This window comes from Phoca vitulina, unplaced genomic scaffold (genome assembly GCF_004348235.1).
Source record: "Phoca vitulina isolate PV1807 unplaced genomic scaffold, GSC_HSeal_1.0 scaffold18, whole genome shotgun sequence".
Taxonomy (NCBI): domain Eukaryota; kingdom Metazoa; phylum Chordata; class Mammalia; order Carnivora; family Phocidae; genus Phoca; species Phoca vitulina.
The window spans coordinates 31,997,798-32,025,505 of record NW_022589721.1 but is presented as its reverse complement, the minus strand read 5'-3'; the positions used below and the strand labels follow the sequence as shown (position 1 = coordinate 32,025,505).

The window sequence follows — 27,708 nt, the reverse complement described above, 5'->3', positions numbered from 1 at the left end:
TGCTTGCCTTGCACGGCTTACAAGGCCACCTGTGGCCTGCTCTGACCCAGATTTAATGTGAGCTCCTCTTCCTCTGGTCCTACCAGTGCCACACACCTTGCAGAAGCACTTCGAGTCCCAAAGTGTGTGACAGAGTTTTATTCCTTTGTTCTGGCTTCATCTTCTGCTTGAAATGTCTCCGCTGCCCTGACTCTGCCTATTGTTACTTAGTCATCTTTCAAGATTTAGTTCAAGGATTGACTCCCCCATCTTTTCCTAACGCCACCGGATAGAAATAGGTACAGCTTCCGTATACATTGCAAATTACCTCGGCTGCAATTTGGCTGTGGATAAAGGGGCCAGAGCTCTCTCTCTCCTTCAAGGGTGGTCACAGTGAGAAGGCGCTGCCTGTGAATGAGGAGGAGGGCCCTCACCAAGGACCCAAGCGTGCTGGCGCCCCAATCTTGGACCTCTGGCCTCCGGAGCTGCAAGAAGGAAATGTTTGCTGTTCAAGGCCCCCATCTTTGGTATTCTGTCATAGCAGCCCGGGCTGACCAAGACAAGCACTCTGATGGCCTGGATTGTCCCAGCCATACAGTGGGGAGTGTGTTACGTTGTGGGTGGTCTGCATGTCCATCAGGCATGAGTGTGATTTCTCAGGAGCGAGCTCTCGACGGGAGTTAGGCAGCAGAGAACTCGGAGCTGCACTGTCGTGTGCAAAAGCAAACAGAGGTGGAGGGTGTTCTGGGATGCCGACTAAAGCTGGCAGACCCACGTGACTGCTGGTCAGTACTCGGAGCGCGGCAGGCGCTCGGAGAGTCTGTGCGCTCTGGTTAGCATATGGGATTGCCGCCCTCCTACAAAATCAGCCTTCCTCGTTTCTCTCTGGAGAGGGCCGATGCAGCACTGTGGACTAGGACAGTGTTCCAAGGACTTGTGCCTGGAAACATGGACTTTATCAGTTTAATTAAAAAAAAAATCCCAACCAGGCATTGGAAGAAAGAGCTCAGCAATATGTACATTTGAGGACTATGCTTCTGATAAGCGTCACAGAATGAGTTGGTGGGAAATGCCCGCAGCCATGCGTAAGTGACCAGACCTGCTGTGTAGAGTTGTCGGACACAGGTTACTCTGATGTTCGCGATGCCTCCTGGGTACGGCTGTGGCTTTAGAAGAAGTGACTGGAGCCATTGCTCCTGTTGAGGACTTTCCTAGTTTTGGACAGTGAAACCGTCTCATCAGCTTACAGGAAGACACCTACCTGCTCTGTGGGCGTGGGAGCATGACCTGGGCTCACCCAGAAATGGTTTAAAGTAATGATGATGCAAGTTAACAAAAAAAAAGGGGGGGGGGGCAAAATATATCCCTGCTGTAATTCTGTTCTAAAATTCAATGAGTCAGATATTTATTGAGTGCCTGAGATGTGCTTGGCCCAATGGTGAACGCTGGGGCTTCAGTCCTGGTCAAGCAAGGGCCAGATGGTCAAGCAGGAGGCTGCCAAACCCATATCCAGTTCCTGCTGGCCAGAGCAAGCGCATAGAAGTCCCATTAAAACTAGAAGCCATCTTATATTCCTTCTAGAACTCTCCATAAAATGATAACATACACAAAAGCAAGTAACAGCCATGGAGACTATTCACACATAGCAAGTTGTGAATTACTAAAGAAGAAATGGCAGTAAAGCTAAAATGCCATTTACAGTGAACCAGTGGGGCTTTCCGGAGGAGTGGACTGGAGGCGGGCTGGAGGGCGTTCGCTGGTTGTTTTTTGATAAGCTAACATTGAGCTCCTTCAGTCTGGCAAAGAGCTCTGGAGTTAGTGAGGGTATTTTATTTTATTTTATTTTATTTTATTTTATTTATTTTTTTAAAGATTTTGTTTATTTATTTGACAGAGACACAGTGAGAGAGGGAACACAAGCAGGGGCAGAGGGAGAGGGAGAAGCAGGCTTCCCGCAGAGCAGGGAGCCCGATGTGGGGCTCGATCCCAGGACCCTGGGACCACGACCTGAGCCAAAGGCAGACGCTTAACGACTGAGCCGCCAAGGGTATTTTAATTGATAAGGACCAAACCCTTCAGTCAGAATGATCTTTGAGTGGCTTTGGTGCTTTTAAAACGTAATGATTTAGTTATTTATTTTTAGAGAGGGAGCCCACATGTGCACGAGCAGGGGGAGGGGCAGAGGGAGAGGGAAAGAGATAATCCTCAAGCAGTCACCCTGCTGAGCATAGAGCTGACGCAGGACCCTGAGATCACGACCTGAGCCGAAACCAAGAGCTGGATGCTCAACCGACTGAGCCACCCAGGTGCCCCAAAGATTTTATTTTTACGTGATCTCTACACACCACGTGGGGCTCAAACTCATGACTGGAGATCAAGAGTTGTACGCTGTACCGACTGAGCCAGCGAAGCACCCCTAAAACTTAAACTTTTAAGTTATATTATTTGAGGCAGGATTACAGATATTTATTCAAAAAAGGGCTTAGAAGGCCATGATAGTCGGGGGGTTTTCTTGGTTGATGAAACAGGACAGTCAGCCTCCCAGATCCCAGTCCAGGTGGGGCTCCCACGACCTCATCAGGTGCAATGTTGTCCAGAATCTTCCCTCACGTTCGTGTGATTGCCATGCCTGCAACCTCCCTGATGGAGCTCACACTAGAGCTTCATGGGGATCGTGAGAAGCGTGTGGTCCATTCAGGAGTGAGAGTGGGGCGCTCACTGACCTGGTGGTGTGTGCGCCCTTTCCAGCCATGTCCGTCGCGCCTGGCCAAGTGTGGGGCACATGTGGCCATTTGAGTCACGACCCATCTGTGCAGAGATACGCGGTGGGCTCTTAGATATGCTTCTGCTATGAAGAAGGTAGATGGATTCAAAACCAAGTGAGGGAAGGTAAGCCGCTTTCCCCAACACTCCCGTCGTCCGTGTGTGTTGGCTCAGGATCCCAGCCAGTGCCCTGCAGGGCCCCGCTCGGTCCCCATCAGCCACAGTGAGCTGAGCACAGCCGGCCTTTGACATGGCGGCAGTTTTCAAACGGAATCTCTACTTACAAGCCCTACTTTGGACACTTGACCCCTGGAACTCTGCTTTCCTGTTGGCAGCTTCATAGACTAAATGTGGTCTTACTGGTTCTGCTAAAGGGGCTATGTGTCCTGTAGGTCAAGTGCCTTGAGTGATTGTTTTTCCCATAGGATACATTTTATAAGAAGATATTTGATGCTAAGTTTCAAGTTATGCATGAACCCTGTGGCCACTGTTGGGTTACTTTTCTGGCTGGCCATATCCTTAGAATTCCTTTGCATGTTTTAAGAGCCTTTTGTGTGATCTGGAATTTCTGTGCTGGTATAGATGAATCCTGTAGAAATACAGATGACATCACATTTTTAGGTAGTGATGGTGGCATGTCATAGAAACCTATTTATGTTCCAAGAAAACAGACTCATTTTACACATGAATAAACTCTAAGGCTCAGATAGACCGTGCCTGGTCCAAGGCTCAATAGCCTGATTGTAGCAGGGTTGGGACCAAACCTTCGTTTCTTTATACCAGTCCAGAGTTAGAGTCTTTGCACCAGGGGCTTTGCTGTCTGTCTGTAAACAAGTGTTGGTCTAAGGAGGGGAAGAGAAAGGCTTCTGCAGCCTGCTCGGTGTGAGGCGCTGTTATAGGTGCTTTATGTATCTTAGCTTGCTTCATCCTCAAAGTAGTCTGCCACAGTTTGAACATGCCACTTCAGATACTCCTCCTTCTTTGCCTGAGTTTGGAATCAATAGGAACAAAGGCCTGTCTCAGACAGATGGAAGATCTGGTGAACAGCATGGCTCAGGTCTGGCCAGATGATGTTACCCCAGTGTCTAGCAGAGCTGGGTAGGACTCTACGCCTCTTTTGGAGGGCCAGACCCCTTTCATTCTACGTGGACAGGATGATAGAAAGTGCCCCCTGCAGGCAGGCAGGCCCCAAGAGAAGGGGTTGAGCATTGCACACCCTGGTTCTCCTTCCAAATTGGCCCCCTCCCTTAAGAGGAGTGAGGGAGGGGCACGGTGAGGTCAGGACTATTCCTCTGAGGACGTCCTTCCCATGGCAGCATGGAACTAGGGAAAGGAGGTGTCCTCTTCCCCCACAGCATTATCAGGTAGCTGGTGTTTTTCCAGTTTTATAGGTGGAAAAGTTGAGGTGCAGGGAGGTGAAGTAGTCTGTGCCAGTTGAATAGCGGGTAGGTCCTTCAGATGGTAGTCAGGGTCTGCACACCACCTAAATTTGCTTCTCAGGCAGACTGAGAATTACCTGCAGGGGAACGCCTCTGGACTGGGTGTGCATGGACATGAGACCCACACCAGGCGTGCCATCTCGGCCAGCTTTACAGTTTGCTCATCTTAGTCCCCGTGCAGTGCACAGGTATTTTTTGCATGCTTGCAAATGGCTAGGGTTTGCAACTGTTAGTAATAAACTGCTTAGGCTTGAGTTTATAATTTTGAACGATTTGGAAGCTGAGTTAGAAATTCAACTCTTGGAGGTGCCTGGATGGCTCAGTCGGTTGAACGGCCGGCTCTTGATTTTGGCCTGGGTCATAATCTCAGGGTTGTGAGATGAGTCAAGCTCTGTGCTCAGCAGGGAGTCTGTTTGGGATTCTCTCTCACTCTGCCCCTCCTCCCCACTTGAGTGCGCTTGCTCTCTCAGGTAAATGAATAACTCTTTAAAAAAAAATTCCAGGGAGGGGGCACCTGGGTGGCTCAGTTGGTTAAGCGTCTGCCTTCAGCTTGGTTCATGATCCCAGGGTCCTGGGATGGAGCCCCAAAGTCGGGCTTCCTGTTCAGCAGGGCGGGGGAGCCTGCTTCCCCTTCTCCTGCTCCCCCTGCTTGTGCACATGCTCTCTCTCTCTCTCTCAAATAAATAAATAAATAAAATCTTTGAAAAAATAAAAATAAAATTCAACTTTTGGGAGTTTATTCATTCAATATTTACTGAGGTATCTATTAAAGTATTGTACCAGGCACTGGATGCCCGGGTGCCCCTGTCCTGGAGAGCTCACAGCTAAAGTGAAACAGATAAGAAATTTTAAGTGATTCTGATCCTGTATGAATAAAGCTTAGCGGAAGGGTGCATGCAGAGACAAGGGAGTCAGAGCAGGTGTACAAGGTACAGTCCTGGGCTTCGAGGACTTGGTCTGCTCCCTTGGATTATTGTGGGAAACGGACGGGGTCATGCGTGTGGCCGTCAGTGACGGTCCAGGGAGGGTACGTGGGGAGTTGTGAGCAACTGCTGGGTGCCGTAGGGGTATGTGTGCATAGGACAGGACTGCACTAGGTATCGGAGATCCCTTCCAGCTGAGAAAGCAGTGCTTTGTGGACTCTCTAAGGGGGTCTTTGTTAGTCAGTGTCGGTTAGCCTGTGCTGTGGTAATAATTCTAATCCTGACATCTGAGAAAGCTTAACCCTTACAACAAGGGTTTACGTCTCCCTCACATGAAATTCAGTGCAATCGGGCAGTTTCCCAGGGCAGGTGACCTCTGGGGCTACTCAGTGCTCCAGAGTCTGCATCCATCTCTGCCCCACCTTGCCAATATCTGGCCTCCAGGATCACCCTGCGGTGGAGGGAAGAGAGCTGGAGGCCGGTGCACTGCTTCAAAGTGCTTTGTCTCGAGGGTGGGTAACATCCCGTTGTATGTATGTACCATAAAGATACTGAGCATTGCTCCCCATCGGGGAGGTGTATGTGGAAACCATGATGAGCTACCACCTCGCACCTGTTATGGTGACTGTCATCAGGAAGATGGGGGGAGGAGGATGGGGACCTCATGCAGTGCTGGTGGGAGTCAGATCAGTCCGGCCACTGTGGAGGTTCCTCAGAACATTAACAATAGAGCTACCCTATGATCCCGCAATCCTACCTCTTGGGTATGTATCCAAAGGGAATGAAAACAGGGTCTCGAAGAGATGTCTGCACCGCGTGTTTATCACAGCATCATTCACGATGGCGAAGACTTGGAAACAACCCAATGCCCGTCAACAGATGAATGGATAAAAAATGTATGAAAAGGGGTGCCTGGCTGCTTAGTAGGCGGAGCATGTGACTCTTGATCTTAGGGTTGTGAGTTTGAGCCCCACGTTGGGTGTAGAGATTACTTAAAAAAAAATCTTAAAAAAAAAAAGTGAAAAAAGGCATCTTAAAGGAGCTGAAAGGAAAGTAAAATGAAAAGCAAACAAAGGGCTCAGTCCCAGGAGGACATGCACGACCCCCCTTACAGCCCACTGGCCTTACCTTCCTGCGAGGAGACTGCACACACACAGGGCAGGAGCACTGGCAGGGTCACTGCCGGGCCACCCCGTGTCCCCACCTCAGAACATTTCAGGTCCTAACCCTGTTTGCCTCGCTGGTCATGGGAGGGGGTCACAGGTTTAAGAGCATAGTCTCTCCTGCTGTCACCAGCTTCCAGCCCGGCAGTTTGGACAACTTGTTGTCTCTGTGGTGTCAGTTTCTGATGGATGACGTGGAGGTGTTAGTAATAGAAGCCAAGCTAGGAGGGTGGTTGGGATGTTTTGTTGAGGACAGGGGCCTGGGTGTGCTCAGGCTGCGCAGATTGGCGAGTCCCAAATAAACGGGAGCTACCTGATCCCAGTGTGAGTGGCGATGAGTTCACGTCTGCGGCTGGGAGAGCAGTGTAAGCACAGGCTGTGCTGAGCGGGGGGTCAGCCTTGCTCTTCATGATGCACACGGCGCGATTAACCTCTGGCCCTTCCAGTCCCCTGCTCTCCTGTGTGCTGGGGGCATGCCCGCCAGGAGGGAGAAGAGAACTGGCCTTGCCGAGCAGTAGGTCCCGAGCCCTGACGTGACCGCTCGCAGTAGTGTGTGAGGGAGGACCCTGGGTGCGTTCTGTAGGCGAGGAGCCCGAGGGTGGGAGAAGGCAAGGCACCCACGGGCATACAGCTGGATTTCGGCCTGGTCCTCGTGGCCGCTGGAGCTGGCGGGGGGAGCGGCTGCTGCCCGGGATGGCCCTGAGTGACCACGCGCACTGATCTCCTGCTCTTCCTGCCGAGCTGGAGTGCTTTTCCCTCTGCTCTGGGATGTCCTGTTTCCGACACGTGGGATTTGGTAGTATTTACGTTGAAACCGAGCTAACAAGGCAGTTGAAGTATTTTTGTTCCATTTGAAACACTAGGCGTGTGAAGCTGTTGAACCTTCCTGCCAGCCTCCGGCCACAGAAAATGAAGAGCTTGCTGGGTCAGAACGTGTCGACCAAGAGCCCGTTCATCTACTCACCAATTATTGCGCACAACCGTGGAGAAGAGCGGAACAAGAAAATAGGTAGGTGCGTTCCTCCTGACTTTCGGGCTGTGCCCTGCCGCCTGGCCTCCAGCGGCTTTTCCAGATTCCGGTTCCTTCATGCGTGTCTGCATGGGCTCCATCTCAGTTTATGCAGTTTGCTGCCATTGTCAAAACTCTGGCCCTAGATCTGATTTTTTAAAATCGATTTCATCAAAGGTGAGTCTGTGGAAGTTCTAGAAACCAGAAGACCTCTGTTATCAGGACTGAAGCAGACAACAGGAGAGGGATCGTCGGAGCCCAGAGTGACCTCGGGATCATCCGAGATCAGAGGGTGACTTGCGCTCAGACCTGCCTGGGGGATAGGAATGGTGCATGCCGTTCTCTGTTGGCCCACGCAGCCCTGGCTTTGTTTGCCTGGGGGCTGAGGATGCCAATTCTGAGGGGTCTGGGGGCTCAGCAGGGACAGGTGGAGCCATGTTTCAGGGTAGGGCAGGAGCCAGAACGCATTCTTGAGAATCTCTAGTGCGCTCTTCCGTGTGCCAAGCTCCCCACTGGGTCCCAGCCCTGCCTGCTCCCCTCCTCCCTCGCAGCAGACCCAGGGCTCGTGCGCCACCCTCTCTGTCTTCCCGACGCCTGGCCCAGCAGTGGGCCTCGTTCTTTGCCAGCTCCCTCTTCCTTGGGCCCCTGACATTTTGGATAATGGTGCTGATTACTGCCAGACATGAGCCTATGTGTCACAGTGTCAAAGCGAAGGGGTCAAGAGGCCTGTCCTGGTGGGTACTTGCCGATTCTCCCTGAGGAGTTTCAACACAAGACCTGAGAAGCTTTTGCTCTCTGCTTTTGAAGTGCAGGGCTTTCTTCTCCTGTTTCATTTCTACTCATAATCCCTGCACCATGAATATAGCAAAAAGGCAGCCTGACTTGAGGAGGCCCTACTTCCTAGGGTATAGGTGCCCTTCTGCCCTGGCGGTACCACCGACCCCCACAGCGTGGACCTCGGCCCTCCGTGGCCTGGCCTGCTGTGCAGTACCCTGCCTGCCTCTCTGTTCTCCTCCTGCCTCTCTTACCTACCCCTGCTCCTCAGACCCAGCCGCACGGGTCTGCTCTTGGACCAGAACGGTCTTGGTGCTCGCTCGCCCTCTGCTGAGGCTCATCCCCGGACCATCCCCAGAGAGGATGCTCCTCCCAGCACTCCGTGCCTTCGAGGCCCAGTTCTCTTTATAGCACCTACGTCCACGTGAGTGCTTCTGTTTCCCCTCCCTCCATTTGCTCCCCGCTGTACCGACAGCTGCTATTATAAGATTGTTGCACAGATGTGGGGAGGAATGGGTAGGTATTATGAACCCCATTTTACAGATAAGGAAACTGAGATTCAGGGAGTTCAAATGACTTGCTCAAGAACTCAGAGCAGGCCTTGGCTCATGATGCATTTCGTGCTCATTGGCCGGCACCACGGGGCCCAAGGCCAGAGGGATAGTGTGAGCGTTATGCATGTCACGTGGTCTCAGTGAAGAGTTCCTATATGAATACCAGCACTCGAAATCCTTAACATCTGGAAGCATTCACAATTAGTAAGTTATCTGAACACCTTACAAACAAAGTATTTCCTGAGTGAGGAGGTTGTTTCCAGGACAGAGGGCATGACTGGGATAGGAGCACTAAACCGACCCCAAGCTGCTCTCTTGTAATGGCCAACAGTCCTTATTCACACTGTGCTTCATCCGAGGGTGTCACAGTTCAGCTCAGTGTTCTTGGAGCAAGGATGGCTTTCTCCTGCGTGCAGGGCACACATGGAAGGGGCCCGAGTGAGACACAGCACGCAGTCCCTGCTCTGCACAGGGTTTCCAGGTCAGTGTGGGCAGCGGGCGGGGCAGAAACACACAAGGAGTGGGATGTCAAGACGAGATGTAGGTCAAGTTGTCTAAAACTGTAGAACTGTCACCAGCAGGACCTGCTGGCTTACCTGCTGAGCTTGGACGGGCAGTAAGCGCTGGTGCAGCGGGAGCGGGGACACCCCCGACTTTGGAAGGCGCCCCGGAGGCTCCCTTGATGGTGAGGTTGTCTCTGGAGGAGCAAGGGGTGGCTCGGGGGGCTCTGCTTGTTCATTATTTAAAACAAGAAGGCAAGAGAGGAAGAAATATGGAAACACGTCCTTGAAAAATAGCATCGGATTGTAAGTTCTGTTACGTTTCTGAAATTAGGAGCCCCAAGTGTATAGCATACTGCACTACAGCGTGTGTGTGTGTGTGTCCGCGCACGCATGTGTCTGCGTGTGTGCGCACGTGTCTATCTGCGTGTGTGCGCACGCGCGTCTGTGCGTGAGTGTGCACGCGTGTGTCTATCTGCGTGTGCGCACGCGCGTCTATGCGTGAGTGTGCACGCGTGTCTATCTGCGGGAGTGTGCACGCGTGTGTCTATCTGCGTGTGTGCGCACGCGCGTGTGTCTGTGCATGAGTGCACGCGTGTGTCTACGTGTGTGCGCATGCGTGTGTCTATCTGCGTGTATGCATGCGCGTGTCTGCGTGTGCGCACGCGCGTCTGTGCGTGTGCACACGCACATGTGTGCGCGTGTGCACGCGTGTGTCTACGTGTGTGTGCACACGTGTCTATCTGCGTGTGCGCGCACGCGTGTCTATCTGCGTGTGTGCACGTGTCTGTGCGTGTGTGCACGCGCGTGTCTGCGTGTGTGCGCACGCGCGTGTGTCTGTGCATGTGTGCGCACGTGTGTCTCTCCATTGGCTCAGTCTTTCATCCGGCAGGAAGCTCCCCTTGAGTTTCTCCGTGGCTCCGTGGTTCTTATGGCGACAAGGCCGTCGCGAGGTGTAGGTCGAAGGTGGAGGGAAGTATTCAGTACTTTCAAGTAGTAAGTATAAGTAAGTGGACCCATAAACAAAATAATGGCTAGTTCTAATTAGTGCCATTAAATAAGCGAAGATGGGCCGAAGTGGAGAAAAACAGCCTCTTCTGCGGCGTGGAACCCTTGCCTTTCCTTGACTTCAAATATATTTAATATATTTCAAACGATGAGACTTTGAGCTTTCTCTGACAGTGTTGGAATGTTTTCCATCTGCGTCCTGGAAGACGATTTTGCTTGTGTGCCCTTGCATCCGTGGTACGGGCACGAGATCCCCCTGCCGTGGGTCAGGCGTTGTAAGGGGCACAAAACCAGTCCACACAGATGGTTACCGGCGGTCAGATACTGCCCCTCGGTCCTCTGACCCCTCCTGCCGTTCTCACTGTGCTGCTTGGGCTAAAAAGCCTGAAAACGACATTTCCCGATGCTGTTGGGGCAGCCATGGAGGCCCTCGCCTGGGGCGAAGGTGCGGGAAGGCGGAGGCCGGTCTCTTCCCAGGGGCCCCCGCTGCTGACGCTGCAGTGCCGGGCGATGTGGCTCTGCTCGAGTTGGTGATGGCAGCTGTGGCAGCCTTGGCTGGGGTGGCCGTGGCAGCGGCCCCATCTCGTGGTCCAGCAGCACCCAACATCTGATAAGGTGCGAGTAAGAGCCAGTAAATGTTCATTAACATGAATGAGTGACCAGCTAGTTGCAAGTGTCTCCTGGTTGTTAGGGGAGAGAGGCCTGACCAAGTAGCGGTTTGTGGTGAAAGTTTGTCTTTGACATTCTTGTTTCAGTCTGTTGATTTTGAGACGGCTCACCCTCCTGCCCCCGGGGCCCCTGCTCTGGAGGACAAGCTTAAGAGGACTGGAAGCAGGGTAGCTGGGTGGGCATCGTGGCAGACTGGGGAGGGCCAGGGGGCTCCTGGACCCGCTGCAGTGGACGTTCCCGTGAGCAGAGCCTGTCTTCCCATGGGAACCCTCCTTTGACCTCTTTGGAGGTGGAAGACTTGGGTCCTTTTCCAGTCTCTCTCTTACTGGCTCTTGGTGGTGGGCAAATCACTCTGGGCAGACCTAGACTCAACATCAAGTTGAAGCTTATCTCCTTTGGGCCGGCTGGGAGTTTCTGGCTGTTCTTTCTGGTCTCATTGGGGTTGGCCATAAGCTTTCTCCCCTAAAGAATGTTTTTAGGAAACTTTCACCCCTTTTGTTTAGAGAAACTTCCAGAGATTATTTGGGAGACTGGAGGTCTGAGACTCCTTCTCAGGATCAGCTACATGATTTGTGGGGCCCCTTTTCAGAAATTATGAAGACTTTGGAGCCTGTGACAGCAGAACATTAACCCTCCCCCCACCAAGCCTGGGCCTCTGTGGCTACAGCTCCAACCGCCCCCATCCCCGCTAGAGCCAGTCCTGCATCTTCAGTTTTTCCTCTCCAATCTTAAATTGTTGAGGCTTCTTTTTATGAAAGTAATGCCCTGCACTTGTTGCAGAGGGCTTAAACAAACATCATCCAGTGATTTGCATAACTGCATGATCCTCCAGGCATTATATCCCCAATTGACAAATGAGAAAATTAAGACTGAGCTGAATATAAATGACCTGCCCTTGGTCAGACAGCTAGTAAGTGCACAGCTCAGTCTCCAGCCAAGGTTTCGACTCAAAGCTCAGGGATTTCTTTCTTTGTAATATGGCTCCTCATCACAGTGAGAAGCCCCTGCTCATCTGGGCTGAGGATAAATTCAGCGGATGATGCAAGATTTTTTCTGAAATATAACAGAAGCCTCGGCCAAAATGCATGTTATTTGTTGAATACCCACGGGTAGGAAAATGTAATTTATATTCTGTGGCTTCTAATATGTTTTCCACAGTATTCTCATCAGTGAAGACCTGCCTGGAGGTTTGAAGAATCACATGTCTTTAACCTAAAATTCCAATCTCTATAAATGAATCTTTGTGTATAATTGGGGGAGTTATCATCACAGCAGGGGGCGTGGAGCGTTTGAGAAGAAGAAGCCCCTGGGGGCGGTTTCTGAGACCATCAGCACTCTAACTGGGACTAACTTACCCGTCTCTCTGTCTCCTTGTGGCCAGCATCGCCACTGGCTCAGTTCAGCTCTGGGTGTACGTAGGTCCTGAGCTCGAGCGCAGCGGGTGAAGGCTTTTCTGTCATTTGTGCTAGGACTTTGTGACCTGGCCAGGCTCTGTGCCGAGGTCGAGGTCAGTGTTGAGGTCAAGGTGACCTGCACAGGCAGTGGGCTACAGCCTGGCCCTGCCGCCTCCCATTTGCCACCTCAGACAAGATCCCGTTTGCCCGAGTACAGAAAGAGGACAAGAGACACTAACGCAGAGGGTTCTTCTGAGGGTCAGGGGAGGTAATATTCCTAAAGGACCTGGCAGCTGTGGAAAGAAGGTTCTGAATAGCAGTTGTGTGCACTGTCCTAGGTGCTGGGGATGCAGCGAGAAATCACAGGTGCTTCCTACTGGGCAGGTCCCTCCAATGTTGTAGAAGGAGTGTTGTGTGGCCCAAAGTGGGGAGGACCTGATGCTGGGCAGGTGTTGAATAGCCACCCACTGCTGTTCTTCTATGGTTTCTGGGATAGAATCTCCAGGAAGGGCCTCCCCTGTGTGATCTAACACACTGAGGCTTGGAGAGGAGATGGTCTTCTTTCAGACAAAAATAATCACGTGATCAGTGATGTAATCAGCGATTTATCTTAGATATACCCTCAGTAGAGTAGGATGATGCAAGTATAAATGGTTCCTTTCAGAACCCCAGGAAAATGAGTTTTTAAATGTTGATTTTTTTGACCATGACAGAGAAAACAAATAGTTCCTTAGCTGCCAGGCAGAGCAACCTGTTAAAACAAGTGATATTTTCTTCGGTTGTGTGAAGGGGCTGGGGGCTACTGCTGGAGTCAGTGTGGGCTCAAAGATGCTGCTGAAGGGCCAGGTCTAGGCGCAGTGTGCTCTAGAGAATGGCTTCTGGGAGCCTGCCCTGGGGCTTTCTCCTGCCTGAGGGTCTGGGAAACCCCGTAAGGAGGGGTGGGAGGAAGGAGGGAGGAGGCTGGGCTTGAGTCCCTGTGGCCCCACACTAGCTCTGTGATTCCCAGGCACGTGTGTTAACAAGTTTGGACCTTGAGTGTCCACCCTGTAACAGTGGGGATTACAGTGCCTGTCTCACGAGGTGGTGATGAAGAGTAATGAGATAAACTGCTTCAAAGTGCCTCACGCTGGACAGTGCCCAGCACAAGTTAATTGATTTTGAAGTTCCTTGTGATTTGCCTAACAGGGTGTCTTAAAGGAAGTAGAGGGCCGTGGAAGTGGAGGTAGGCACTGCTTTAGTTTTCTCTTGTTTTGTAACAAATTACTACAAGTTTAGCAACTTAAAACAACACAGGCTTATTTTCTCACTGTTTCTGTGGGTCAGGAGTCATGTGTTCGCTTGGTCCACTGCTCAGGGTCTCACAGGCTGAAATCCAGGTGTCACGCGGGGCCGTGTCCTCATCTGGAGGCTTGACTAGGGAAGGATCTGCGTCAGGTTCCCTCAGGTTGTTCTTCATTCACTTCCTGTGGTTGTACCCCTGAGGCCCTGCTCTCTTGCTGGCTGTCAGCCAGGACCCTCCCAGCTCATGGAGGCCCTCTCCAATCCTCGCCACTATGGCCTCCTCCATACACCCACTCATGCTTTGAATCTTTTCACTAAGGAGGGGTGTGGGCCCCATAAGGGCCCACCTGATTAGATCAGCCCACTCCCAGGACAATCTCCTATTGATTAACTCAAAGCCAAGTGATTGGGGTCCTTTTTACAAAATCCCCTCACCTTTGTTATAGAACATAATCCAATCACCATATTCACACTTGGGGAGAGGGTTACACAGGGCATGTACACCAGGGCCGGGGGTCTCGAGGTCCTCTCCGAATTCTGCCTTCGGTAGGTGTTGGACTGCAGCTGACCTGGGAGTGACCAAGGAGGAGACGCCACCATCTTCTCTCACATTCTTAAGGAGGGGACAGGGGAGTCATTCTCTGTGCCACTTAAAGTTGACTGCTGCACCGTCCTCCTAAGTACCAGCCTCTGGACCAGTGAAGGTCTGTGTGACTTACGGGTCCGTATTAGGAACGGCAGTGTCTGGGTTGATTTCAGTTTTGTAAAGTTGCATTTGACACACTGGCATGAATTCAGCCGCTAAAGATGGCGAGAAGCATCCATTACAAAGCATCCAAGTGGCAGTGATGACTTGCTTTGTTTTAGAGAAGGCTACAGTTACACTAGCTTTATTTTCATCTAAGGATGATCATAATGCTCACTGCTTCACTGGAAAAATAAATTGCCAGAGGAGTAATCTGAAACCATGTGAAACATGCAGAAACACCCAACTAATGCATAGATTATTTTGTGTGTGCATTTCTAGATTTCCAGTGGGTTCAAGGAGATGTGTGTGAAGTTCAGCTGATGGTATACAACCCAATGCCATTTGAACTCCGAGTTGAAAACATGGTATGTATCACCAGTCACCAACTTGCCATGAAACTAAGTTTTTACTTAATATTTGGGGCACATATCCTATGATATATGTCTGTTTTTATATTTGTTTTGCCGAAGATTATAAGGTTTCTGTGAAGGAAGACCACGTCTTGTCATTCTTGTGTCTTTAGTGCTCTGTGCTCAATGTTTGAATCAGTGAACAGACCCCTCTGATTTGAACACACAAGTGTAGTTGATTGGATGTGAGATTTGAAATAATCATGTTGAAATTTACATGAGAGTAGCACAGGTTACAAAGTGTATGTTCTGTTGGCTACTTTATTGCTACAAGATGATAAGACGATCAAGGCCTGAGGGAAGAGCAAGGTCTGTACAGTAGGAGAATGAATTATCGCACCACCAGTGGGAGCTTTCTCTCAGGTTTGACATCCAGTGTTCTGTGTCTGTATTTGTGTAGGGCATTAAAGGCTCACTTTGTAGTGGTGTCCGTTGGAGCCACTCACCTAATTCCATAGTCAGTGGGAAGGAGACGCGTACTGGCTCTCCAGACTAATGCTGATGTTTCCGGACCAGAGCCACCCACCTGCCATGCGGGTCCCATTTCTCAAGTGTTTTCTGTGCTTATTATTATGTAGCACTGCTGGGTACTGTGGGTTAGTACCTAGTACCGGGTGTTGTTTCGTAGCGCTGCTGGGTACTGTGGGTTAGTACCTAGTACCGGCTGTTGTTTTGTAGCGCTGCCGGGTACTGTGGGTCATAACCTAGTACGGGGTGTTGTTTCGTAGCACTGCCGGGTACTGTGGGTTAGTGCCTAGTACCGGGTGTCGTTTCGTAGCGCTGCTGGGTATTGTGGGTTAGTACCTAGTACCGGGTGTTGTTTCGTAGCGCTGCCGGGTACTGTGGGTCAGTACCTAGTACGGGGTGTTGTTTCGTAGCGCTGCCGGGTACTGTGGGTCAGTACCTAGTACCGGGTGTTGTTTCGTAACGCTGCCGGGTACTGTGGGTCAGTACCTAGTACGGGGTGTTGTTTTGTAGCTCTGCCGGGTACTGTGGGTTAGTGCCTAGTACCGGGTGTTGTTTCGTAGCGCTGCCGGGTACTGTGGGTTAGTACCTGATATTACATATTAGCATACAGTATTGCTCTGTGATTTTTTTCAGAGACTTGCAAAGGCTGGTTTTGAGATAGTTCATGTTTTCTTTTAGAGTTTGATGACTCATGTTCAGAGTAAGGGGTGGGCTTTTTGTGAAGACGTCTTGCTGAGCGCTCATGCCACGTATCATGCTATGGGCAGGGCCCTAGGGGGACCTCGACCCCGTCCTGGTCAGTGCTGTGGGTATAGGAGGTGCTCCAGAGCCACACGGAGAGTCGGGGAAGGCTTCCGGGAGAGACAAGGGCTCAGCTGAGAAGACCAGGATGAGTAGGAGTTCACCAGGCAGACTGGTGGTTATTTAAGATGATGATTAGGCTCTCAGCATGAGACATAGGTTTCCAAAATTCATTAGAGCTCTGAGAATTTCAGCTGCATGTCAAGCCTACAGCCCTGAGGTCACTCAGAGAGCAAGTCAACAGGGGTGAGTATTGTCCCCCTCCTGTCATGCAAGACACTGCCGGCTTTAGGGTTTGGCTCTCAGGTCAGGCCTCTTAATGACTTTCTGTCTCTTGGCTTGAACAGGGAATAATTGTTCAGAGGATTTTCCCCCAAAGTGCCTCAAGTATCAGATGCTTGCTGCTTTTTCTGACACTTTTTTTTTTTTCTTTTGGGCATTTTCTTCTTTCAGTTTATTGTTATTATATACGTGTTAGTAACATTTATATAGCAATTACAGTCAGACACTTTTTTTTTTTTGGTCTTAAAAAGTAGCTTTCAGGGGCACCTGGGTGGCTCAGTCGGTTAAGTGCCCAACTCTTGATTTCGGCTCAGGTCATGATCTCAGAGTTGTAAGATTGAACCCTGCTGCTTGGGACACCTGGGTGGCTCATTTGGTTAAGCGTTTGCCATCAGCTCAGGTCATGATCCCAGGGTCCTGGGATCGAGCCCCGCATTGGGCTCCCTGCTCAGTGCGGAGCCTGCTTCTCCCTCTGCCGCTCCCCCTACTTGTGCTCTCTCTCTCTCTGTGTCAAATAAATAAAATCTTTAAAAAAAAAAAAAAAGATTGAACCCTGCCTTGGGCTCCGTGTTGGGTGTGGAGCCTGCTTAAGATTCTCCTTCTCGTTCTGCCTCCCCCCAACCCCTGCACTCTCTCTCTCTCTCAAAAAAAGTAGCTTTCATTTTTATCTGGTTTAAAAGTAATATGTGCTTTTTAATTAAGAGTTAGGAAGAACAAAGAATAAAATAAAAATTACTGCTAGAAGGTAGCCCACAGATTATGATCAGAATTTAAAAAATGAAATTATGAAATATTTCAAGCATGTGAAATGTTAACAGGGAATAATAAGCACTCCTAATATCCACCATCCACATTTAATGACTGTTAACTGTTGGTCATATTTGCTTTTGCTATTTTAAGAAGAGATAAAATGCCAGTACATTTTGCCTGGAGACAGTAGCCATCTACGTGCTTTCTGTGCTTGCACTCTTGCCCACTGCCTGTGTCCTCCATGTAGATCATTTCATGCTTTGGCTCAAAATGTGGCACAGGTGTGCTCATTACCACTAGAGCACCTGCTTCTGGGTGCTTTCTGTGGACGGAGTTAGGAAGAGCATGCATGCGTGTACACGTAGACATGTAATTACATACAAACCTACATGCATAACCTGCATATGTGCACACACACCTGTGCCCATACACACACAGGTGCAGGATACACACGCAAAACTAGATTAGCCCGACTTCACCGTGGTGCCGCCAGGTCTAGCCCATCTCCGCAGGGCCCTCTCTTGCCTTCGCCCTTTTCACACCCGTGTCCTTTCCCAGTGTGAGGACTGAGGTCCCAGCACCGTGGTGCTGAATTCCTTGCTCAGTTCTGTAGCGTGTGGAGTAGGTTCAGGGCTGTGTAGGCTGCAGCTCCGCAGAAGACAAACCCCAGAAGGAGCCGGGGCCTCATACGTGCGTGTCCCTGCTCTGTGTCTCCACGGTGGGCTGCGGGTTTCCGCAGGGCTGTCTTACATACACATCAGTCATTGCTTTGTTCCCTGGCAGGGGACGTTTTTGATCTCTTAGTGAATAGTGTTTTTGTATTTTATTTTTTAATATTTTTTGTTTATTGCCAGATGATAGAAATACCTTTGCTTTTTTTTTTTTTATGCTGACTTTGTGACTTTGCTCAACGCAGTTGCCAGTTCAAGTTCCATTGCTGATTCCATCGGGTTTTTATGTTTACAGTTCTGTTTTTTCTGAGTAACTGTCTGCATGCCTTTATTTCTGTTTCTTACCTATTGCATTGGGTAGGACCTCTGTTACAGTGTTGAGGAGAAGTGCTGAGTGCGGACACCCCTGCAGTGTTTACAGTCATGGGGCAGCTCCTCGAAGCCAGAGAATCTGTCTTGTTCCCTGTCGAGCATAGCCTGGCACATAGTGAAATGAACTGATCGTTCATAGGTGCATTGAGGGATATTAATTGATGATATGTTTCCATACTTCATTTTTTTCTTTATGTTTACATATTTTATTTTTTCTTTACATTTACATTCCAATTTGGTAAAGCAACAAAAAGCATGTATGAAAAATACAGCCAGGAGGGCTGACACCAAGATGGAGTTGTTCAAACACCCACTGTGCTTTCCATTTCAAGGTTGTTTGTGGTAAGCATGCTTCTGGCCATCTCTGCGGCTCTCGTGGACCTTTATGAAGGCCACACATTGCTGTCCTCATCCCGGCAGTCCTGGGGTTTGCCCATTAGCAGATGTCCTCTGCCTCAGGGGAACCGGTGATGCGGCGGGGGTTTGGGCTGTGCTTCTCATGCCACTGTTGCTCGCTCTAGGGGCTCCTCACCAGCGGAGTGGAGTTCGAGTCTCTCCCTGCGGCGCTCTCCCTTCCCGCTGAATCTGGTCTTTACCCAGTGACTCTTGTTGGGGTCCCACAGACGACTGGAACGATTACTGTGAATGGTAAGGAGACTTGCTTTCTGATTTCAGGTCGAGCAGGACTGCTGAACCCCTGTCCTGCCCCACTGAGGCCTGTCACGGGTCCCCTGGTGTTGGTCCTCACCGATTGAGAGATAATGGAGCGGTGGCATGGAAAGGAATGGCTTTGAGTGCATGGGATGCAGTGGGCCCACAGTGTTCCTTACAGCGGGAGGGGTCCTGCTCTGGGTCAGGCCTTTTGTTCCTGTCCTGCTGGCCTCTTCCAGCGGGACTGCAAACATGCCCGCAGGCACCCCCCCGCAGTCCGGTCCTGCTGACTCCCTGGCTTCCTCTCGCTTGGCCTGACCTCCTCTCCCCTCTCGGCCACCCCTCTTCAGAGGTCCATGTATGCGCACAGAATCCACCGTCCCCCTCTCCATTGGTTGTCTGACCCTCTGCATTCTGCGGTTAGTTCTTATCACTCCACCAGGACCGCCGTCTCCGAGTCCCTAGCTAACCCAGTCTTGTCTGCCTCCGCTGCTTAGCCGCCTTGGGCACCGCTGCCCACCTGCCCTTGTGGGCGCTCGCCTCCCGTTTCTGTGAGGCGCCCCCTCTCCTCTCCTTTGCATGAAGCATCCTGCAGATGCCGCTTCTACACGCCCCTCCCCTCCATGGTATTCCTCAGGGCCAGGTTCTGTCCTTCCCTCCTCTCCCTCCCCCTTCCCCCATCTGCCCCTCCCCTCCCCCCACAGCAGGCTACCTCTAGGCAATCTCAGCCTCTCAGTGACTTTCCTGGTTTCAGGGCCCTTCCCTGTGCTGCTGATTCCCAGGGCCGTGGCTCCATCCGGACCTCTCTCCTGAACCTGCATAGTCAGCCTCTAACCAGCCAGCCCCTTGGCTGCCTTGTGGGCGCTTCGCTGCAAGGTGTTCCACCGAGAGTGCCCCCCCGCCCCCCCCAGCTGCCCTTGTCCTGTGGCCCGAATCTTGAAACTCGGTGAGGTTTTCACCATCCTGCCAGACACCCAAAGCAGGCCTTCATAGGTTGTGCTCACCCCTGCCGTCTCTCACCAGCTCCACGCCTGCCCCTGCGCTACTGACCGGCCCCTCAGTGCTCCCATCCACGTCCTCAGGCACTCAGCCTGCAGAACAGGACCCTCTTACAGGGTCTGTCACACAAGCAACAGGGCTCGTCATTCGGCATCGTCTTGGTGGTTATTGAGTCCGTTCTCCCTACTGCTGCCAAGTGGCCTTTCTGCAGGACACGTCTGGCCATGTCCTCTCTTAACTGGAAGTCCTGACCCCTTGTCCACACCTGCCCCATCAAGCCTCAACTCCTTCAGCGTGGCTTTGGAGCTCCCTGTGTGATCTGGCCCTGCGGTGCCTCGGTCCCCTCCACCTCCCCGAGGTACCTGTCCCTCTCAGAGGCTCCTTGCAGTTCTGGAAGCATGCCCAGCTTTCTGAGCTTTGCCTGTGCTTTTCCTTCTGTTGGTGCACTTCCAGACTTGGCTAGCTCCCGTGCTTCTCTCCGTTCTTAGCTCAGACTTCCCTTAGTCTTGGAGACTGTCCTCGGCTTCTCGGTGCTGGGTCAAGTGCCCTGCTTGGCTCTCCTGCAATGCTCTGCTGCCGAGGCCAGTCGCTGGCCTTGTCTGCCTTGCCAGTCCCCAGTGTGTGCTGGGTCTCTAGTAGATACTGGGTGACTGAAAGAAGAGACAGTTCTGGGAAAGGCTGGTGTCTGTGGTGGGTGAGGGGGGTGTCATGCTGGGTTAGGATGTGTGGCAGCAAGCGCTGAGAGGGGCCCAGCACACGACTCGTGGGAACGTGGGGGAGAGGTGACCCAGAAGGGGAGAGTGGGTCGAGAAGGACTTTCTCCTACTGAGGGACCCTGAGCTTTGAAGGCCAACTAGGAATTACCCGAGTGAATGGCATGGGGAGTGGGGGGCGGTTCTAGGTACAAAGAACAAGTGGTCCAGAGACCCTTGGAGTATTGGGAACTGGGGCTGGCTCCAAGGAGCTGGTCCCAGGCAGAGGGACAAGTAGTGACAAGGCTGGAAAAGTAGACAGAGGCCAGACCCAGAAGAGCTAAGGGGTGCTGGCTTTCTCCCAGGGACTGCATTTCATTAGAGGAGAGATGCGGTCAGATAGGCAGTGCAGAGGGACCCCCAGGCTGCTCTGTGGAGTACGGGCTGGAGGTGGGCAGGACTGGGGCAGGAAGACCAACTACGTAGCTGTTGGCATAATCCTGGGATGCAGTGACAAAGCTAGGGTCACAGCTGCGGTGGGAAGTGGAGTAAAGGAGACAGGTGAGAGAGGAAATAATTAAGGCTGATGGGATTGACCCCTAGTTAATAACCGGTACCCACTGGATAAGGAGTCAGAGTCTTGGTAACAGAGCTCTGAGTTGGTGGAGCCAAGTCGCGTGCGTTTTTGGCACACCTTCTGCAGGAGGCGGAGAGGCCTGACCTCGTGTCATCAGAAATACCGTTAGACATAACAGAATTTGTCATCAGGTTTTGAATTTCTTTGCAGTCTTCTTCAGCGATACATAAGAAAAGGAAAATGACTGATTTTAATTAAGAAGTGGAGAACAAAGGTTGCTTAGGCGAAACCACATTATGTCAGGTTTTCTGGAAAGAAAAATAGGAGGGGGCATATTGCCAGATGTGGGCTTCAGCGGAGGAACATGTTTGCAAGTTAAATTAAGTCTTTTAAGAAACATATTTCAAAAGGAGGGAAGCGTGGGTGCTGTGAATTGGTGATTTTACGTGGCGAGATCATCTTACCACTGGCAGAAGGTGAAGGAGCCACTGATGGGCTGTGAGGGCCTGGCTCGCCCAGAACCAACTGCTTTCCCCTCTGATTCCTATAACCATTTAATGTGCGTGCACAGAAGTCCTCACCCTAAGCATGTAGCCATGGGCGTTGTTTAATTTTCTTATACAGTGAACATTGTTTATAATAATTATCTTTCAAAATTTCACAAAAGCCATATTAAAGCTTAAATAATTTCAAGTGCTTATCTAACCAATGGAGGTTTTTTTTTTTTTTTTTTTTTTTTGGCGTGGAAAATTCGCTAATCTTAGATCACAGTGCTTGTACGAATACGGCAGATTTGCCGGATCACGTAGCAGTTATAATAACAGTAATTGGCTCTTGAGCTTTCATTTTGATTTTGAAGACTTTGCATCACTTTTTGGATACTTACTCAGCGCCATTATGTCCTGCAAAGGAACACGAACTATCACTCCCTCAGAGACAGGCAGATTTGAAAAGCAAATTGTCCAAGTGCTGAGACCCTAGTACTAAGTTGTGTAGAGATGTCTAGTTGATGAAGACTCACACATGCTTTCACTCGGACCCAGGCGGCCCCGTGAGGTAGGAATGTGGGGGCTGGCACCCCTCTGTCTCCGTGGGCACCGAAGGCTTCGGGACGAGCTGTGGGTGGGACCAGTGGGTGACAGCTGATGGGACTCGGGTCTGGGGTGGGGGGCCACGCTCCTCCCTGCTGGGGGAGGCCTCCAGATGGGGGCCTGAGCATGGAGGCTTTTCCAGGGGCTGTGAAGCTCTTCATTTCACTTCCTAGGTTACCATACCACGGTCTTTGGCGTCTTTAGTGACTGTTTGCTGGATAACCTCCCGGGAGTGAAGACCAGCGGCTCCACGGTGGAAGTCATTCCTGCCCTGCCCAGACTGCAGATCAGCACTTCCCTGCCCAGGTAGGGGGCGGGCGTCTGCCTTCCCACAAGAGAGGGCACTTCAGAATCGTTCTGAGCATACATTTTTAATGGCACCAAGAGTCTGAGTTAATCTGTGATTCTTAGGACCAAAATATGGGCAAAGCATTTCTTCAGGGTAACCAGTAGACGATATGCTTTGCTTAAAGGGAAGTAGAACAGAGTTGAAGTGTTCCTTACCATGAACAGAACAAAATGTGAGATTAGCCTTTGGAATCATATTTTTTGTGAAAAACAATTAACTCTTATCTTTTAAAAAGTAGATTTTTTTTTTTTTAAGAGCATTATAGGAAAGCATGAAGAAGAAAGGGAAATATATCTCAGGAGTCCCAGAAATGATTGCTATTACTGCTTTGTGGTTTTTCTTTCCAGTGTTTATCCACCTCCTTTTTTGAAATATATGTTTGCATATGGAGATGATGTTATATTATACATAGTATCCTAGGTTACTTTTTGCATAGCCATATAACATAAGCTAAAAAATTTCCATTTTAATTGCTTCAAAAAGTACGTTGAAAAGATACTCAGTTTGGATGATGGAAATGTTTTAAAACAGGGTGGGTAGCAGTGACCGTTGTACTACTTTGTGAATTTACTAAAAATGATTGAATTATATACTTAAAACAAGTGAATTTCATGGTATATAAATAACACCTCAATTAAAAAAAAGAATTTTGGTGGCTTTAGTGTAGCATACATGATTTCAGGTGACTATTCCTTAAGTGAGTGTTGCTTCTAATTAACATAAATATTGTTGGGACTGAGTTATCAAATTCACTCCCACACATTTATTGACACCTGCCACATGATCTAGGCTTGGTCTATACGACTAGCCACTAATCAGAACCACCCTCGACCTAGACTTTGCCTATTGTAGGAGCTCCTGTCCTGAAGGGAGAGAGATTCACCATAGTCAAGTTTGCTAAGTGCTCCTGAAAATAAGAAGTGGAGGGAGGCCACTCTCCTGTTCACGGTTCAGGAAGGCTTCATAGCTGTGATGTTTAAATTGGGCCTTACAAGATTCACAAAAGTTGGCCAGATGATCAGGCAAGGAAAAAGATGCCCAGAAAAGGGATGTGTCTGACTGCCATCTCCTTACTGTCACTGCTTGCCCCGGACTCAGCCCCTTTCCGGCTCTAGCTCTGTCACATGGGACGCTGGACTTAGGGACGGTTGGCCCTGTGACGGCCGGGCCCTGGGCTGTACTGCGCCTCTGCTTTCTCCTACCTTCTTTTCCTGTGGTCCTGGTGGGGGGCTGATACCCTGTTTGAGATGCAAAGTAATTAGCCTCGCTGTGTTTTAGTTTTTCTGAATACCTCCTCTGCAATTTCAAATTGACTACAAACAGCTTTTACTTTGGAAGGACTGCATGTTAAAATACAGAAAGAAGTCATTTATAGTGAGGACAGGAGTCACTCTTCCTTCCTTGACAGAGAAAGTTTATTTCTTGACTCATGAGCAACTTTGAAGGTGTAAGATGTAAAGGAATGCATTCACCTTGATTCCTTATGCTATTATTTTCTGAAAATGTGGTTTGGATATAAAGCTGCTCTCTCAGAGCCAGCAATGGGAGTCCCCCAGGACGCGCATGGTTGGCTTGCTGAGCCGGATCTGTTTAAACATCGTCTCTTGGATGCCAGAGGTGTGAGACCAGCATCGTCTGGAACGTTCTTGTCTGTCTTTTGGACCAGTGTGGGGATATGAGGCTCTCTTGCGGCCCATAGAACAGGACTTGGGTCTGACCCTGGTCCTTTGGTCTGCGGCCAGGAGCAGAGCTAGAAAGCGCTGGCTCGCAGGGAGGCTGTTGGGCACTTGCTGGGTAGGGTGGCCCGGAGCTGTCCATTTCCGGTTCAGTTAAGTATATGGTGTAGACTCATTGCGCTCTCTGTGGAGATCCTTCAGGTACAAGGAGGAAGAGAGTGGGGAGCCAGATGGACCCTTCCTACCCCAAGAGAGGATGTTGACCCTTTCCTCCAGTGACTACCCCTTTCTCTTAGGGCCAGACTTCTCCAGAGCATGGTGTATGTGTTTGAACCCGAGGGCTGTGGTGCAGGAACCCCCGGGGAGTGGCGGCAGGCTTCAGGTCTGCACGCTGGGCTGCACTCTTACGTGGCACGGGCCCCACCCGACCACGCAGATGCCATATGACCCCAGGGTGCTGTGTCCCATCAGGCGCTTGCAGCCTTTGCTTGTCATTTTCACCTGTGACGTGGAGTCTGTTGTACATACTTTCCATTGATCTGTCCCTCCAGTGCCCATGGTGTCAGTCGGAATGGTTCCTCTAAGTTTTCTTCTTTAATCTATGGGTTTTCACAAGGCAATTCTGAGCATGAGATTTGCAAATTTTTTTAAGAGAGCACTGCTTCACAGATCATTTGAATTAATTCATTGTTTCATTTTTGGCCCCACCATAATCCAGTAGTTAAGGATTTTTATACTTCGCGCACACACACACACACACACGAGGCTAAGGCTGAATGGGAGCACAGGACGCGTCTGCACGCACAAGATTCTCTGCATGCAGCACTCACCCTGTGCTCCTGATAGCTGGGATTCACGTTCCCCAGTCCCTATTTCTGGAATGTGTTAAGTCTGGTGATGTGAATAGTTCTGAAATGCCACTGTTTTCTTTGAATCTTTCTTTTTAAAGTTTATTATAACTATTACTGCTATTTTAGGTCTGCACACTCACTGCAACCTTCTTCTGGTGATGAGACATCTACTAATGTGTCAGTCCAGCTTTACAACGGGGAGACTCAGCAGCTTGTCATTAAGCTGGAGAACATTGGGATGGAACCGTTGGAGAAACTAGAAGTCACCTCCAAAATTCTCACCACCAAAGGTGGGTTTGACCCCAGAAATGTTTATCTTCTTTATTTGCAGAAGAGATACTTTAAATAGCTAGTGCTCAGAAAGTGTAAAAGCTTCTTCCTCTTTTAGTTTGATGCCATCCTGAAATTGACGTGTGAAGAACACACGAAGGAAGATAAAAGAACAAAGAATGCACCTTTGTCCCTGGTGCTGTTTACATTTACCAGATCAGGAAGAATACTCTTGAATGAATGGAGAGAAACATTAAGGGCTCAGACATGTTACCATGTGGGATCCATCCGTCCAGCCCCAGGTTTTTCTGTGGGTTCAAGCATAGAGCCCGTGTGCTCCCTTTTAAAGGCAGGTGCTTTGTTTCCTGGTCCTGGGACATGTGAGCTGGGGTGTCGTGAGACCTGTGTTGAAGTTTTGGCTTCACCATTTACTAGCTGTTTGTCCTTTGCATGCCTCAGTTTCTTCCTGGATAGGCAGGGGAGGTAGTACTCAGCATGTAAAGTGAAGTAGCGTGCAGTGAATGCGTAGTACATTAGAGGCTAGTGAGTGGTGTTGATCAAGGGGAAAAGGTATCAAGAGTAATAAGTGGAAATACAGTCAGGTCATTTAATAAAGTTAGAGAACTTACACAGGCCAGTGAGGCCTAAGACAGAAGAGGGGAAGTAAGCTAGCAGAACTTGGGGGCATTTCCATGCTCCCGAAGTGGGGGTGAGGTGAGCCAGGCATACAGTGGGAGCTTGACTGCTTGTGGTTGAGTTTATAGCGAAGGGTGTACTAGCCACATCTTACTCCCCGGCAGAGGGCTTCCTCCTCAGGCTAATGTCATTACAGTGGGAAAAACCAAGTGGAGTAAGTGTTCATTAGAAGTAGAGCCACATGCCATCTTGTAGTTCCAGTTGGAGGGAAGGGCAAGGGAAGAGTTTGGGAGAATTTGTCCTGCAAAACATTTTACCACGAAGGAAGGAATTCGGATTGTGTAAAAAAGGGTGAATCTGAGCCCATCCCACTGGGGAGAATGCCAGTGCATCTTGCATTCCCTTATTTCTCCCCAGATTCTGATGAAAGTGTGCGGGAGGGACCTGAAGCGTGTATCTGCCTGTCCTATCTGCCTGTCACCGTGTTTGCCTCTCCCCGTAGGGAAATGCTGCCTAAATTCAGGTTCTGGCTGTCACTTCCTCATTGTGTGTTACCTTGGGCAAGTTATTTAACCTCTCCCGGACTTTTCTTCTTCTGTAAAATAACACTAATAACAGCATCTACATCACAGGGTTATTACGAGAATTAAATAAGATGATGTATGTAAAGTGCTTGGAACACTTGCTCTATTATTAACACTCAGATTTGTTAACACCACCACCATCACCACCATCACCACCATCACCGTTGCTGCTACCACCAACTATCACTGCTGTCACCACCATCTCCGCCACCACCACCATCTCCACCATCACCATCTCCACCATCACCACCACCACCTCCACCTCCATCACCACCACCATAACCACCACTACCACCTCTGCCATCACCACCTCCACCACCACCACCATCACCACCATCTCTACCATCACCACCATCACCACATCCATCACTATCACCACCATCTCCACCATCACCACCATCACCACATCCATCACTATCACCACTACCATCACCACCTCCACCACCATCACCACATCCATCACCATCACCACCGCCATAACTACCACTACCACCTCCACCATCATCACCACCATCATCACCATCACCATCACCACCTCCACCACCATCACCACCCTCTCCACCATCACCACCATCACCATCACCTCCACCATCACCATCTGCATCACCATCACCACTTGAACTACCATCACCACATCCATCACCATAACCATCACCACCACCATCACCGCCACTATCACCATCAACACCATCACCTCCAACACCACCACCATCACCATCACCTCCATCACCACCACCATCACCACCATCACCACCATCATCACCATCACCATTGCTGCTACCACCAGCAACATTGTCACCACCACCACTGCCACCCTTATTACTGTCACCATTGTCACCCCTGCTGCCATCACCATTTGTTTTCATTGCTGTGGAATGCTCTACTGTGTGAATGCACCACACTTTATGACTGAGCACATTTGAGTGGTTTCCATCTTGGGACTATTAAGAGTAGTGCTGCTCTTGAGTATTTTGGCACGTGCTTTGGTGGACTTCTGTAGATGTTTCTGTTGAGTATATCGCTGGGTGGTGGGATATACGTGTATTCAGCTTTAGAGCAAAACACTTTTCCAAAGTGGTTGCACTCGTTCACACCATCATTGTGTGAGAGTTCTGGTTGCTCAAGTCCTCACTGATTCTTGGCATTTGTAGTCATTTTATCCATTCTGGTGGTGAGGGTGGGGTGTAACTGTGTAACACTGGGGTTTTAGTTTGCATTTGATGACCAGTGTAGTTCAATACCTTTAATATGGTTTTGGATACTCAGATCCTTTTTGGTACAAGTGCTTTGTCCCTTTTTCCTGCTGGGTGTTCTTCCTTCTCTCTCTGTTTCTCTCTGTCTGTCTCCCTCTATCTCCCCCTCTCTTCTGACTTG

The 27,708-nt window shown here is 50.1% G+C and overlaps 1 protein-coding gene across 5 annotated transcripts in view; it reads left to right on the top strand.

Moving 5' to 3' along the window:
- Positions 1 to 27,708, top strand: part of TRAPPC9 (trafficking protein particle complex 9) — a 542,203-nt gene that overhangs the window by 98,393 nt on the left and 416,102 nt on the right. For all 5 annotated transcript variants that reach the window (XM_032415641.1, XM_032415640.1, XM_032415638.1 and 2 more), the window contains 5 exons: positions 7,131 to 7,276; positions 14,484 to 14,569; positions 18,480 to 18,606; positions 22,142 to 22,274; positions 24,971 to 25,134. In XM_032415641.1, the coding sequence (XP_032271532.1) occupies positions 7,131 to 7,276; positions 14,484 to 14,569; positions 18,480 to 18,606; positions 22,142 to 22,274; positions 24,971 to 25,134 (656 nt within the window). The remainder of the gene's footprint in view (positions 1 to 7,130; positions 7,277 to 14,483; positions 14,570 to 18,479; positions 18,607 to 22,141; positions 22,275 to 24,970; positions 25,135 to 27,708) is intronic.